Source organism: Molossus molossus, unplaced genomic scaffold (genome assembly GCF_014108415.1).
Source record: "Molossus molossus isolate mMolMol1 unplaced genomic scaffold, mMolMol1.p scaffold_m16_p_8, whole genome shotgun sequence".
NCBI classification, from domain to species: Eukaryota; Metazoa; Chordata; class Mammalia; order Chiroptera; family Molossidae; genus Molossus; species Molossus molossus.
In genome coordinates this window covers 45,766,915-45,782,117 of record NW_023425402.1, presented here as the reverse complement: position 1 = coordinate 45,782,117, position 15,203 = coordinate 45,766,915, and the positions used below count along the sequence as shown (strand labels likewise).

Here is a 15,203-nt window from a genome sequence, read left to right as displayed (position 1 = left end):
TTCTGTTAGTTCAAAGAGTTAAGAAATCAAATGAATGCACAATAGACAATTATCTATCTTGTAGTCCTGATCTTAATTCTCTGTATGAGTAATCACTATATGTACTATTTTAGGCATATTTAGAGGATTTTGTCCGATCACATACATATGATTTTCTAGAATAGTGTGAATGTGTATATGATTGCTGGAGTCTCTACTGGCAACCAGTATTACCCATTTGGTTTGGATTATTCTTACACATTTCAATCCAAGATCTGAGATTTGGCTTTTTAAATCATTTGTGTGCATTTGTAGTTTCAATAATTTACTAAAAATTACCAGTCTGCTTACTTAACAGGTACTTTTCTCTCCTGGTTTGGTGACTTCGTGACATTTGTCTTAAAACTTCTCTGGGGACAGTAGCACTCCATCCTGCTGAAGGATTTTGAAGCCTTAGTAATGATTTTAAGAGTTATATTGGTTAATATTTTCTAAGGCTTATTAAGAATTTATAAAGATCTTACTTTTAAGTGTGAAATACTTTAACTAAACCTCATTTAATTTTAACAATCCATTTGCTCTCTTAGGTAGAGGTGCTCTTTCTTTTTCTAAATTAAGCAACATGTCACTTAAACTACAGTATAGTTGTACTTGTTTATATCATATAATACATACCTAGATAAAATAATTATGGGGTATTATAAAGATTTGCTGTTTTGCTGTAAATTTTACGATATCTAGGTCCAAGTATATTTTAGATATATTGTTATAATTATTACTTATAATAATTCAAATTACTTTGTATCAGTTGAATAAAAATTAACCACTATGTAATGAAAACAAATGGTTTTTTATTAAAGAAGCTATTGTTCATATATGAATGGTTTTAAATAATTGCTTTTTTGTCTCTTAAAGGAGACTATCACTAGAGAATTTGCACAGCTGAATATGATTTCTTTTCTGATATAAACTTTACCTTGGAAATGTATATTAATTCTGGTTGATGTTGTCTTGAAGAAATGAGGTTGCATACCACCAGGAAAATTCCAAACTTATTATCTTTGTTATCAATTTAGAATTTAAAAATCAGCCTCAAAGAGCAATTTTTGGCACTCTGAAAGAATTGTAGAGGGAACCCTTCAGTAGAATGTGTCCAGGACAAATCACATCACTTCTCTCTGTAGATATGAACTATGCACATGTACTATGTTAATACATTTGAAAATACTGTGATATTTAAAACTAAAGCTCAATTTGATCTCATTTCAGAATAATAAATTAAAAAAAAAACACAAAGTCTCTTCCTTTTGTACTCTTAATAGATAAATAATTTTCCCTAAATTACTATTAAAATTAATTGGAAAATCTTTTGATATTAAAAAAAAACCCCACCCTGGCTGGTTTGGCTTAGCTGTTAGATCGCCAGTCTGCGGTCCAGGGAGACCCGGGTTCGGTTCCTACTAAGGGCACATATCTCGGTTGCAGTTTGTCCCCGGCCCTGGTTGGGTTGTGTGGGTGGCAGCCACTCGATGTGTACCTTTCATGTCGATGTTTCTCTCTGTCTCTCTCCTTCCCACTCTATCTGAACAAAAAATGGAAAAATGTCCTCGGGTGAGGATAAAAAAACAAAAAAAAACCAAAACCCTGTTGGAACTGATGTACCAATATGATTTCACTTATATGTGGAATCTAAAGGACAAAATAAAGGAACAAACAAAACAGAAACAGACTCATAGATACAGAGAACAGACTGAGGGTAGCCAGATGAGAGGGGGTTTGAGGGGCTGGGTGATAAAGGTGACGGGATTGAGAAGTATAAATTGGTAGTTACAATATAGTCGCAGGGTGTAAAGTACAGCAAAGAAAATATAGTCAATAATATTGTAATAACTATGAAGGCCCACATAGGTACTACACTTATTGAGGGAATCTCTTTATAGATTATATAATTGTCTAACCACTATACTGTACACCTGAAACTAATATAAAATAATATTGACTGTCAATTGTAATTGAAAAATAAAATAAAAAACAAATAGATGTGCCATATTATCTGTATATTACATTTATCAAATCTATATGTAGTTCAGTTAAAATAATTATGAAAAAAATTGGTAAGGAATTTAAAGACAAATTGGATTTAAAGAAGGATATTTTAAAATTTGGAATATGGCCCTGGATGGTTTGGCTCAGTGATTAGAGCATCAGCTTGGGGATCAATGAGTCACAGGTTTGATTCCTGTCAAGGGCATGTACCTCAATTGTTTTTCGTCCCTGGCCCTGGTCGGGATCGTGCTGGAGGCAACCAGTCAGTCGATGTGTCTCTCTAACATCGATGTTTTTCTCTCTCTCTCTGTCTCTGACTCTCTCTCTCTCTCTCCCTCCCTCCCACTCTATCTGAAGATAAATAGAAAAATATCCTTGCATGAGGATTTAAAAATGAAATAAAATAAAATTTGGAATATGAAATATATCAGTAATTTGCTAAGCAAAAATTTAGTCATTTTAATTATATTCATTTTAAGTAAAAAGAAAATTAGTTGCTAAATTGACTTTTTATAGAGTGTAATAACATTCAGCACAGTGAAATTCACTCTTTTTGTTATACAATTCTGTTAGTTTTGACACATGTACAATGCTGTGTAACCAGTACCACAGATCAAGAACAGTTCCTCTACCTCAAAAATATTCCCACGTGTTGCCCCTCTGTAGTCAACTCTTCTCTTTATTCCCTTATAATTTTGTCTTTGCCAGAGTGTCAATAAATGGAATCAGACAGTAGCCTTTTGAATCTGGCTTCTTTCACTTAGCATAGTGTATTTGAAATTCATCTGTTTCATGTGTTAGCAATTAGTTTCTTTTTACTGTTGAGTAATATTCTAGTCTATGGATGTAACTTAGTTGTTTCAGGTTTTTTGCAATTATTACTTTCCACTTGCTCCTCTACTTTCTTTATTCACTTCTGCTTTGTTTTCTCCCAAACCGATAAGACCAATTGTATAGTTACAGAAATCATTAGTAATTAGTTAATCCAACACATTTTTGTTAATTGCCTAAAAAGTGGCAGGTATTATTCTAGATACTAGAATAATTTTGTTCACCAGTTGAACAAAATATACAGACATCTCTGTCCTAATATGACTGTGGCTTCAAACATTAAAAATAATAAATCCTGTTATCATAATGAATTATTATACATGTATAGATTACTCATCTTTAAGATTTTGTGACTTAGATAATGTTTTCCTTTTTTGCCATTCAGACATTATTTTTAATCATTATTCAGGGAAAAAAGAAGGAAAACTACTAAAGTTCACTGGAAACATTAAAGATGGTTAGTGTAGAATACTGAATATATTGTTTTCAATGAATAGTTTCTCATAAATTACTCAGAATAAAACTAGTTTCTTTCTCAGTTATGTTTGCACTGTGCAAACATAGCTTCTAATATGTCTCTTGTTATGCCAGGAATTTTGTTTTCATTTCTGCTTAATAGTCTCCGTTTTCTCAAGAAGATATACATAGATTAATTAGTAAAGTCCAGAAGAATAGCTGTCCTGTTTCTGCCCTCAGCAGTGAAACAACATACTATTCTGCTGTCTAGAGGTCTAGTCCAAAAGCTTTTTAGGGAATAGGGAAAGTAAAAGGAAGACATAAAAGGAGAAAACTGAAGTTGAACCTAGAGTGTATGAAAATGCTTTTAGGGAATTAGAATTATAGCTGGTCTGGAAACCCAATATGTGATGTCTAAACTTTTCAACTACATCAGAGATTCAGTAGAAATAAAATGAAAGTTAGAACCTGCATGTATGCTTTGGATACACTATCCTTTGTTGGATAGGCCCTACAGGATAACCCTAAGGTAAAAATCTTTGAACACTTGTATGTTACATCAGCTTTTAATAAAAAGAATATATAAAGCTAGCAATTTACTGTCAAGTTTTAGACATAACTAATTTGTTTGTAAATTTCCAGAAAATATATCTATGAATATGTTTCTGTTAGTATGAAAAAATGAACTGTATAATTAGGATCGCTAAATGGTTCAAAATTCCACTTACTGTTTCTCTGAATACATTTTGGGAAGCTGCTGGTTGGTAGGAATCACATTGATGTGTCATTCTTAAAAACTGTCATTTAAATGAAATCATACCATATATTTTTGCATTTTTAGATTTAATTTTACTTATTCATTGGTTTTTAAAAATTCATAAAGGGTAATAATAATAGAGAATATGAATCAATCACAGGAATTTAACTTGGCCTAATTCCCCAGGTTCTATTTTTGTTTTATTTTATTTTATAGAGTTGAATTGGCACCTTACTATGTCTTGGAAATTTTTGCCAGCAGTGTATAGGAGTTTATAGTAACTAAACATCAAAGATATTAAAAGATATCCAGATGGCAATATTATTTTCATGGCATAAGATATGAGAGACTTGTTAGTTTTAGGAATTAGTGTCATAAATTTTCATTGGAAAAGTTATGTAAAAAGACTGGCTAATAACTACACCAATAAATAATACTTAAGTGCCATTATTAAGTGAATGAAAGAGCATATGTTAGTACTTCTGATAACAAGTCTTATTACCAGAATATTGATATTTTGATTATTATTTTTGCAGGCAGATTTTTAAGGCATAGCATTCAGAATTTTACTGCTTCTTCACATATACAGGGTGGGGCAAAAGTAGTTTTATAGTTGTGAGTATGAGAAACAGAGTCTATTTTTGTATTATTATTTATTTATTATTGTATTTTTTCCCATATGAACAATTGTAAACTTACTTTTGCCTACCCCTGTATTCATGTATTTTTGGGACTTTAACACTGGCCTAGCTTTTTCCTCATTTTTAATTTCCAAATTTTTCAGGTTTGAGAAAAATTTATTGAGTTTTCTTCTCTTTCTTTTTCAAATATATTATGGTACATAATTCTGTATTACTTCAAGGAACTATTGCATGACATTTTGCTTTATGAATCTTCCCAGTTATATCTTTAACAGGGGAAATGTGTCTTTCATTTTATGGTTACTTTTTCATGCAGATATCCCTTTCTGCTTCCTTCCTTCCTTCCTTCCTTCCTTCCTTCCTTCCTTCCTTCCTTCCTTCCTTCCTTCCTCCCTCCCTCCCTCCCTCCCTCCCTCCCCCGAGGACATTTTTGCATTTATCTTCAGATAGAGCAGGAAGGAAAAAGGGAGGAAGAAAGAGAGAGAAACATCGATGTGAGAGAGACACATCAAGTGGCTGCCACCCACATGACCTCAACCAGGGCGGGGACAAACTGCAACCAAGGTACATGCCCTTAGTGGGAACTGAACCCAGGACTGTCTGGTCCACAGGCCAACGCTCTAACCATTGAGCAAAACCGGCCAGGGATCTGGTTGCTTTAAATTTTCTTTTCTTTTAAGAATAGTTTATTGATTTTGATTTGTTTAGAAAGAGAGGAAGGGAGAGGGAGAGAGAGAAACATCCATGTGAGAGTGTAGCATCTATTGGGGGCTACCTCCTGCACACGCACTACGAGGGACCAAGCCCAAAACCTGGGCATGTGCAGGAATCGAACCAGCAACCTTTTTGTGCACAGGGCAACACCCAAACAACTGAGCCACGCCAGCCAGGGCTGGTTGCTTTAAAATTTAAATGTAATTTTACCAGAATTAATATACTAACCAGGTCTCTCAGCAATTTTATTTTTAAAATTTTAATATAACTCTCTCAAATTAAATATTTAAAACCTTATGGTTTATACATTAAATTACTGAAATCTAATTATATCAGGTACTGTTTGTTCTAAGCAATAAAGATAAAGCAGTGAAAAAAACAGGCCTTGCTCTGGCCGGTTTGGCTCAGCGGTTAGAGCATCGGCCTGCGGTCCGGAGAGACTCGGGTTCGGTTCCCGCTAAGGGCATGTACCTCGGTTGCAGTTTGTCCCCGGCCCTGGTTGGTCGTGCGGGTGGCAGCCACTCGATGTGTCCCTTTCACGTCGATGTTTCTCTCTCTCTCTCTTCCTCTCTCTCCCTCCCACTCTATCTGTACAAAAAATGGAAAAATGTCCTCGGGTGAGGATAAAAAAAAAAACAAAACAAAAAACAGGCCTCATGGCATTTGCATTCTGGCATAGGGACATGAACGACAAGTACAAAAGGCATATAAAAGTCAGCAGAGTGACTCCTGGTGCCTTCTGAAACTCCTAGGCAAAGAACTAACAGGCTGCACTGATCTGCTCTTCTTCAGATACCGAGAGAGAGTGATTGGGCAGGCACAGCTGGATACAATGGATTATCCTCTAGGAAAGGGACCTTCCTGCTGCTGTCCACACCTATTGGAGTTTCAGGGGACCCCCCAACTGAGCATGTAACAATAAGGGCTTTGCGGTCATGAGAGTGGCTGCTGGTGGAGAAAAACATTTTGTAACTGGACACCAGCTGTGCTGATTGTACTTGGAGACCTTTTGAGAAGTCAGAAGGAGCTGTTGGTCCCAGCTAGCTCTTGCAGGCAACTTAAAGAGCTCCACCAAGGGTCAGGGGTCATTTAGTGGACAAATCTATTTAACTTTTTTCAGTCTGCCCCCCAGAGTCTGAACATAAGGCTTTCCATCAGTGATGTGAATTAATGGGCATATCCATATTTTAAAAAATAGAAGAAATAGAGAGTTGTTCATTCATTGACCTCCTTCACCTACTTTCTGAGGTTGGAACATGTTCATTTCTCAACAGTCAGGGTCTGTCAACCTCTGGGTTGGACCAAATTCTCTCTCCTTTCTCCAGAGTAATAAACTTCCCAAAGATTCGGGAATCACTATGTTGTCATCATAAGAAACTTTCAGGGGCAGAGGAGGATGGCTTTAGAATTATCCATTGTAAAGTTAATGATACATTCCTACTCATCCAGGTTGTCTAAGAAACATCAGCAGTGGTCACAATGAGCGAACTTGACCATCATCATGTTGGTGCACTTTTGCCAGACCCATAGGCATAGCAGTCACAGTCTAGTCAGAGAGCCCCTTGGGCTTCAGAATCCCCAGGGGAAGACCTCTCTCCAAGGGAAACTGCTCATTCCAATCTTTTAGACTAATGACTACTGCGATTTCTCCTGCTATTACTACCCCTTGTATTATATTCCTGCAAATCTCTTAGGTCCAGTCTGGGTCTTTACATCAACCCATCAGTTCTATTTTGTATGCTTGTTTTCAAGTCTTGTAGTTTCTTTACTATTGTTTTATACAATCAGCGTCCATGTAAATAGGAAACATAGCATAAGTATGATAATAGGGTTCTAATGGACATACTAGGTGAGTCTGGGAAAGCTTTAGAGAAGAGAGAGCATTTGAGGTAAGGTTTTAAGGGAGAGAAGCAGGGAAGAAAGACTTTCTTAACCACAGTGTCATGGAAGAATAAAAGGGTTTCAGGTGTGTTCAGGCAATGGTGAGAAGCTTTGCGTGGTTAGGAGTATATAAGAATAGTAGGAGATAACTTGGGAAAGGGGTTTTGGAACAGGTGCCTCAATCTTATATAAGGTATTACCTGATCTATTTTATTGGGAGAAGCATAGCACGTCATAAATCACCTACTTGTGTTTGTTCATAATGTAAAAGTCTCTTATAATAACTCCTATTCATTTTATATTTAATGACACTAACAATGATATTTATATCTTTCATTTGCATATTTTCACATCATTTTCTCCTATTCATTACCTAATTTCATCCTATCAATATATATGAGTGGCACAAATCTGAAAATATTATAGTATTCTAATATTTAAAGTGGAAGAAACTGAGGTATTGAGAGATTACATGGTCTACTCACAGTCAAATGGCTATGTTTAGCTTATCACCAGATCTTCTAAGTCTTAATTCCATATACTTGTTGGATATTATTTGTGTAAATATATGCATTTTGTCCCCCCCCCCCCTCAAATTATTGTTTCTCTTTTCTCTATAGGACTTGGCTTTTACCCTGGAAGAGAGACAACAATTGAATATTCATGGATTGTTGCCACCTTGCTTCATCAGTCAGGATATCCAGGTCTTGAGAGTAATTAAAAATTTTGAGCGTCTGAACTCTGACTTTGACAGGTAACACTTTCTGGAAGGTGATTTTTATATTTCTCTTAGGCAGTTGTTGAGTTTATTTTTTATTAGATGAGAAAGTTAAAATAGTTTGTGATTTGAAAAGAGTAGTAAAATTTGAGGAGAATGTGCCTGTAAATACAGTGATGTTTTTTAAAAATTTAGTCTTTGTAGAAACATTTGAATAAAATAAAATTTTCTTTTCAAAACTGTTTTCCTTAGAGAGACTACTTTTGTGATAAAATTGTTGCTATAAAGGTGAATTATCAGGAAATGCTAGTCTAGACAGAGCAAAACAGATTCAAGTGGCTTTTAGTCCGACTACATGTACATTTTAGGTGAAAGTGCACTTTTTCAACTTCCAAATCTGGTTCTAACCCGACTGTGAATTTAGGTTACTTACCGCATTTAGAATTTAGTTTCCATGTTTTAACAAAGATGAAAGTAAGGTTGTTCTCTACCCTTGTAATGAAATAGCCCTAGGTTGAAATTCTGCCTGTGTCTCACTAGCAGTAGGGCCTTGAGCAAACCACCACAACCACTGTCAGGACCACTCTATATGCTTTGCCCTCTGCTTTTGACTTCCCTTTCTTATTGAAGCACTGAACCTCTCTAAACCTCAGGTTTTTCATTTATGGGTTGAAGAGAATAGCTATTTCAAAATATTGTTGTGAAGAGGTAGGTAACCCAATATGTAATAAGTATTGGTCAGAGTTTTCCAGGGGTCTTCAGAGAAACTGTGTGTGTGTGTGTGTGTGTGTGTGTGTGTGTGTGTGTGTGTTTAAGCCCTAAATCTGCAGGTAGACTGGCAGGCTGGAAAATAAGAAAAGATTTGCAGTTCAAATCTAAAGGCAGACTGCTGGCGGAATTCCTTTTTGTTAAAGAGAATACTACTAATAATAATGGAAGAGCAGTCCAAATTCCCCTTGGTAGGCAGAATCAGCCACCCTAGCCAACTTAGTAACTTCCTTTTCTACTGTTGATTCAGAGGCATGTGGTGTCCAAAGTGGCCAGTGACAGTGTTAATGTCCAGTTCAATGGAATAATTGTCTCCTAGTGGAAATATCCTCCATTTGGGACTTAGATTTATTGGCCAGCAGAGCAAAAAGTCATGGGGACAGGAAGCAGAAATTTTGCTAGTGGGTCACTAGAAATAATATTGAGTGGTGCCACTTTCATTTTTAAACCTTGGTTCTTGGACCTATGGATCCAGGCTATGGGGGAAATAGCATCATACTGGACACTGATTCAGATCATACATAGCTTCCTAGAGAACCTTGCCCTAGCTTTGCAAGGTATTTCCACCTAGCTGGAACTGTAAAGGAGTCTTCAGAAGGCCATTCTACCATTCTATCAAGCCAGTTGCTTCAGTATGGTGGGGGAAACATGGTAAGACCAGTGAATTTCATGAATATGGGCCCATTGCCATACTTCATTTGCTCTAAAGTGAGTCCTTTGATCAGAAGCAATGCCTTGTAGAATACTATAATGGTGGATAAGACATTCTGTAAGTCCACAGATGGTAGTTTTAGCTGAAGCATTGTACGTAGGAAAGGCAAATCTGTATCCAGAGTGTCAATTCCAGTAAGAACAATGCTGCCCCTTCCATGATAGACGCAGTCCACTGTAATCAACCTGCTACCAGGTGGCTTGCTGATCACCCCGTGGAATGGGACCCTATCAGGCATGCAATGTTGGTCTCTGGCAGATTGGACACTCAGCAGTATCTGAAGACAGGTCAGCCTTAGTGACTGGAAGTCCATATTGCTGAGCCCATGATAACCTCCATTCCTGCCATGGCCATTTTTTTCATGATGACAAGGGCAGCTGGGTAAAGAGGCTGACTGTCCAGTTGTGTATTTTTGCTGCTTCTTAAACTTCTTCTCAGTCCCTTTCACTGTTCTTTAAGTTCTTTCTTCAACGTCTTATGTTTTTACTTTATATTCTTTTCCTGGTTCATTTAATCAGCTACCTCCTAAAGGCAGGTGACTTTAATATTTTTACCATGGACCTTTCTTCATATAGACATTGAGCATCAACTTAGTGTCAGATGCTCTTTTAGATATTGGGATTATAGACAATGATCTCTGCACTCACTGAACTTAGGTAAATTATTTTTTTATAATTATTAAAGTATACAAAATTATTTAATATGCTAGAAAGTGACAAGTGCTAATGAAAAAAAGTAAAGGTAGAATTGGGTAAGAGGACTGTATTCTAGGAATTGGTATGGTCAGTTTGCCTTGTTAAATTGGGTGATTAGGATAGACTTCATTGAGAAAGGAACTTAGGACAAGCAATTAAAGGCAGTGAGGCAGTTAGCCATGAAGAGATCTGAGGAACAGTCATGTTCTCTCGCTGGTATGTTCAAGGATCAGCAGGGATACCTGTGTCTGGAATAGAATGAATGAGGGGAAGAATGGTAAGTGGGAGGAGAAAGTTAGCAAGGTAATAGAAGACACATTATGTATTTGAACACCACTAACGGACTTTTGCTATTATTCTGAGTAAAAAGGGAACCCATTCAAGGTTTTGAACAGGAAATCAAAATGATCTGAGTTGCCCTGGGCGGTTTGGCTCAGCAGTTAGAGAGTTGGCCCATGGTCCAGAGAGACCCCGGTTCGGTTCCCGCTAAGGGCACGTACCTTGGCTGCAGTTTGTCCCCGGCCCCGGTTGGGGTTGTGCGGGAGGCAGCCACACGATGTGTCCCTTTCATGTCGATGTTTCTCTCTCTCTCTCCCCCTCACACTCTATTTGAACAAAAATGTAAAAATGTCCTCAGGTGAAGGTAAAAAAAAACAATAAAAAAACCCCCACAAGATGATCTGAGCTATATTTCAAGAAAACTGGCTGCAATGTTGAGAATAAAGTGTAGGCTGGAAGAATATTTAGATTATTGCAATAATCCAATGTTGTAATAACGATCCAGAGTGGTAGCAATGAAGATGTTTAGATTTGGGATATATGATGAAGGTAAAGCCAACATAATTTATTAATATATTAGAGATGAGTGTTAGAGAGCTTTCAGAGAAGAAGGGAAAACAGCAAAACGAAATAGAAAAGAAATTGCAAAGAAACGGAGAACCAGTGAGATAGAAGGAAAACCAAGAAAATATGATGTCCTGGAAGAGAGTTTATTGACCTCCAGGAAGTGCCACTTGCATCAAATGTTTTGATAAGTAAAATAAGATGAGATCTGGGAATTGATTATTGATTTAGTAATGATGACTTACACATCGCTGAATCAATTTTGGCATGTCTAAAAGCCATCATCTTCTACCTAAATGTTAATTTTTTGGGTTACTATGACCCATCTATTTGTCTAGCATTAGTATCCTGTATGTCTGACACCAAATGCTCTTCATTTTCAACTATTTCAGGGAATGGAAATAAATTTAAAAAGTCTGGTAAGATTATTAAGTACAATTTTGAAATATTCTTTTAAGTTGTACCAAGCAGTTTGAGTTTTATTCAATGAATCATTAAATGTTATAGGTAACACGATAAGGTTGATGCTTAGAAAGATAAGACTGGGTCAAAAATGCCTCTAGACAGAAAAAGGCCATTTGATACAAATAATAAGAAAAGTCCCTTAAATTTGCTTGCTACCTTAGTAATTTTTAGGGTTGGTGCTACATTCCTTATTCATTTTTCATTTGTTATTTCCCCTGGTTTATTCAGCACTGGAAGTTAAAGGATGACATATTTAAATTTACTTAGTTAAGTTAATGCTATTTTTAGAATGGTATTTTCATCTATCTTTCATTTTAAAATAGGGATAAAGTCATTTTAAATATTAAATAAAACTGTGCAATTTTAGTAATTATTTTAATGTTTCAATGACACTAGCTCAGGTTTATGGTTCTTCATTCTTGGATGTATTTAAGAATATTTTTGAAGTCTTTTTTGATCAGATGTTTTCTATGTGACCTAAAAAATACTTCATACTTTGTTGAAAAATGTTTAATTAGATTTCTAAGTAGCTATTTTATGACTTTGTTAGAATATAGACCTTATTTTGTCTAATTTCCACAGGTATCTTCTCTTAATGGATCTTCAAGATAGAAATGAAAAGCTCTTTTATAGAGTGCTAATGTCTGACATTGATAAATTCATGCCTATTGTTTATACCCCCACTGTGGGTCTGGCTTGCCAGCAATATAGTTTAATTTTTCGGAAGCCAAGGTATGTAAACTTTTATTTTAAATACAACTTGTTTTTTGTTTTTATTTTGTAAAAAGTTTGCAGTAAATTATTGAATGGAATTGAAGTTTGGAAAATCTAAATCTAGATCAAACTTCATTTAAAAGAACGTTAAATATGAGTGTATATAACATTAAAAATATAGTATTTTCTTCCTAGATTTAAGTGAAGGGGAAAGTATTTCTAAACCAATTTAGGTTTCTTTTAACAGACAATAAATGAACTTGTTTTTTATTTGGAAAGAAAATAATTGCTCATAATTAAGCTTCTCTATGAGATGTTAATTACCACTATTATGTATACATTTTACAAGTTAAAGCAGATTTTTCTGAAAGTAGGAGACTATTATTTTCTAAATTCAGAGTTGGCATTAAATTAGCTCTTTTGTTGATTTTCCTTTAGTGAAATAGTAGTCACCTTTAAAGGTGAATATAATGGTTCTAAATCAATAGTTTTACTTTATTCAGTATATTACTTTAAATAATTTGAAGCAAGAAACAATTGAAGTAAATAAATATTAACACTTAATATCAGCAATAGCAAATGCTCACGTTGAATATATTTGTACTATGTCATAGTTCTGAATTTAAAGATAAAAAGAAATGCTTGTAAGTTTATACTACAAATATAAAAGCCAACTGAAAGTATTGTCATTGAATGGAATATTTCAGAGGTAATATCTGAAAGCTAGACTGAATATGTAGATTTTACATAGATATATAAATGTAATGGTATGCCGCATTACCTTTTATATAAATAAAAGAATTAGCCACATCACCCCATGTATAAAGAGAAAAATTAGGTCAGTATTTGTAGGTGGTCTGTTAAATTATATTAATAGCACATATCTTTTGCATTATATGATAGCTCTTTTTACAGTGAATAAATATTTTCTTTCATAGAAGGACAAGAGTTAGAATTTAGCTGGTAAATATATTGTGAGGAATAATTCTTTTTGGGTATATGAGTATTGTATTATTTTTTAATCATACAAATAATACATATTCATTAATGAAAAATATCAGCAAATACAAATATACAGATGGAAAATATTTTAAAAATACCTAATGTTATTATACCAATGCCTTGATATACACAAATACATACTGTTTTGCTTATAGAAGGGATCACACTATATAAACTGTTACTTTATTGTCTTCTCTGGGTGACATAACATCTGTCCATGTCTATAAAATATAATTCTACATAAAAAATCTTAGTAAAAGCATAATTGTATAAAACTTGACTATTTATTGAGATTCTAATTTTTCTATAGATACTGAGAAATGCTAACAACTATAGAAATGGAGGCGAGCTTAGCCCAAAGTGTATGGATTGAATTTGACATAGAAATTTTAATAGCACAATTATTTTTTTTTGTTTTGTTTTGTTTTGTTTTTAATCCTCACCCGAGGACATTTTTCCATTTCTTATACAGATAGAGTGGGAGGGAGAGAGAGGAAGAGAGAGAGAGAGAGAGAGAGAGAGAGAGAGAGAAACATCGACGTGAAAGGGACACATCGAGTGGTTGCCACCTGCACGACCAACCAGGGCCGGGGACAAACTGCAACCGAAGTACATGCCCCTAGTGGGAATCGAACCCGGGTCTCTCCGGACCGCAGGCCGACGCTCTAACCGCTGAGCCAAACCGGCCAGGGCAATAGCACAGTTATTTTTAAGCACTTATATACTCGCTGATTTTCTAAGGACTTGTGATACATTGGTGTATATTTAAATCTATGGATAAAAGACAGACAGGAAAATATGAAAGAAGTAAATTGTCTAGAATATTTGCAGGTAGTAAGTTTTAAGGAGAAGAAAGAGTAGAACAGGGAAAGGGGGATCCCGAGTGTCAGCTGCTTTGGAGGGGGAGTTGCAGTTTTAAATAGAGTGGTGGTGTAAGCCTCCTTGGAAGATGATATTGGAGGGGGGAGAGGGGAGTCATGAAGGCACAGGGGAAACATGTGCCAGGCAGGAGGAACAGTCAGTGTCAGGGCCCTAAGTAGGAACATGCCTGGAGACCAGCAGCGGCATAGAGACCAGTGAGGCTGGAGTGGAGTGAGAGAGCGGGACAGTAGTAGATGTAATAACAAATGTAAGATAAATAAGAGGGTACAGAACCTATCGTTTCTTATATGCTATTTTAAAGAATATTGGCTTTATTGTTAGTTAAGTGGGTAGAAGAATCAGGTAGCCTGGTTAGCAGGCTAGTCCAGGAAACCCAGTGAGAGATCATGGTGCCTCAGATTATAGGAAGGTAATAATGGAATTAGGGGTAAATGTACAGATTATGGATAAAAAAAAGAAAGAAAGTCAAGGATTTCTTCTTGGATTGGAGACTTCTTAGAGCAGTGCTTTTAAGTACTCTGGAGTAGATTGCCTGTTTTCACTTACTAGTTTTGCTACTTGTTTTAGGTTCAAACAAATTGTTTAATCTTTCTGTGCTTCAGCTTTCTCCTTTGTAACATAGGGATAATATTCCTGCCCATCATCCTTCATCCACATTTTTAAAATCCAAAAGTTTGAAAACCTAAACATTAAAGGAAATCTCATTTGGGATATAACCTGATCTACCTGAACCCATTTGGTGACAAAACTTGAACTGAATTTATACTCTTTATATAACTTAGTGTAATTTGCTTTTCTTTAGAAGTATTAATGTATTTAGTTACTGGGAGCTTTGCCAGAAATAAATAGGATGGATGGAAGGATGGATAGATGATAGATGAAAGAAAGAAAGAAAGAAAGAAAGAAAGAAAGAAAGAAAGAAAGAAAGAAAGAAAGAAAGAAAGAAAGAAAGAAAGAAAGAAGAGGGAGAGAGGAGGAGATAACAGAAAGTAGGAGGGCATTTGTAGCAAAATGCTCACAGATGTTGAATCTAGATGGAATATTCATTGTATTCTTTCAATTTTCCACAGTATTGAAATGTAAGTAAAACAATAAAAAA

The 15,203-nt window shown here is 35.4% G+C and overlaps 1 protein-coding gene across 1 annotated transcript in view; it reads left to right on the top strand.

Annotated features, from left to right (window-relative positions):
* Positions 1–15,203, top strand: part of ME1 (malic enzyme 1) — a 199,488-nt gene that overhangs the window by 17,549 nt on the left and 166,736 nt on the right. Inside the window, exons 2-3 of the mRNA XM_036248483.1 lie at positions 7,926–8,059; positions 12,089–12,238. Coding sequence (XP_036104376.1) covers positions 7,926–8,059; positions 12,089–12,238 — 284 coding nt within the window. The remainder of the gene's footprint in view (positions 1–7,925; positions 8,060–12,088; positions 12,239–15,203) is intronic.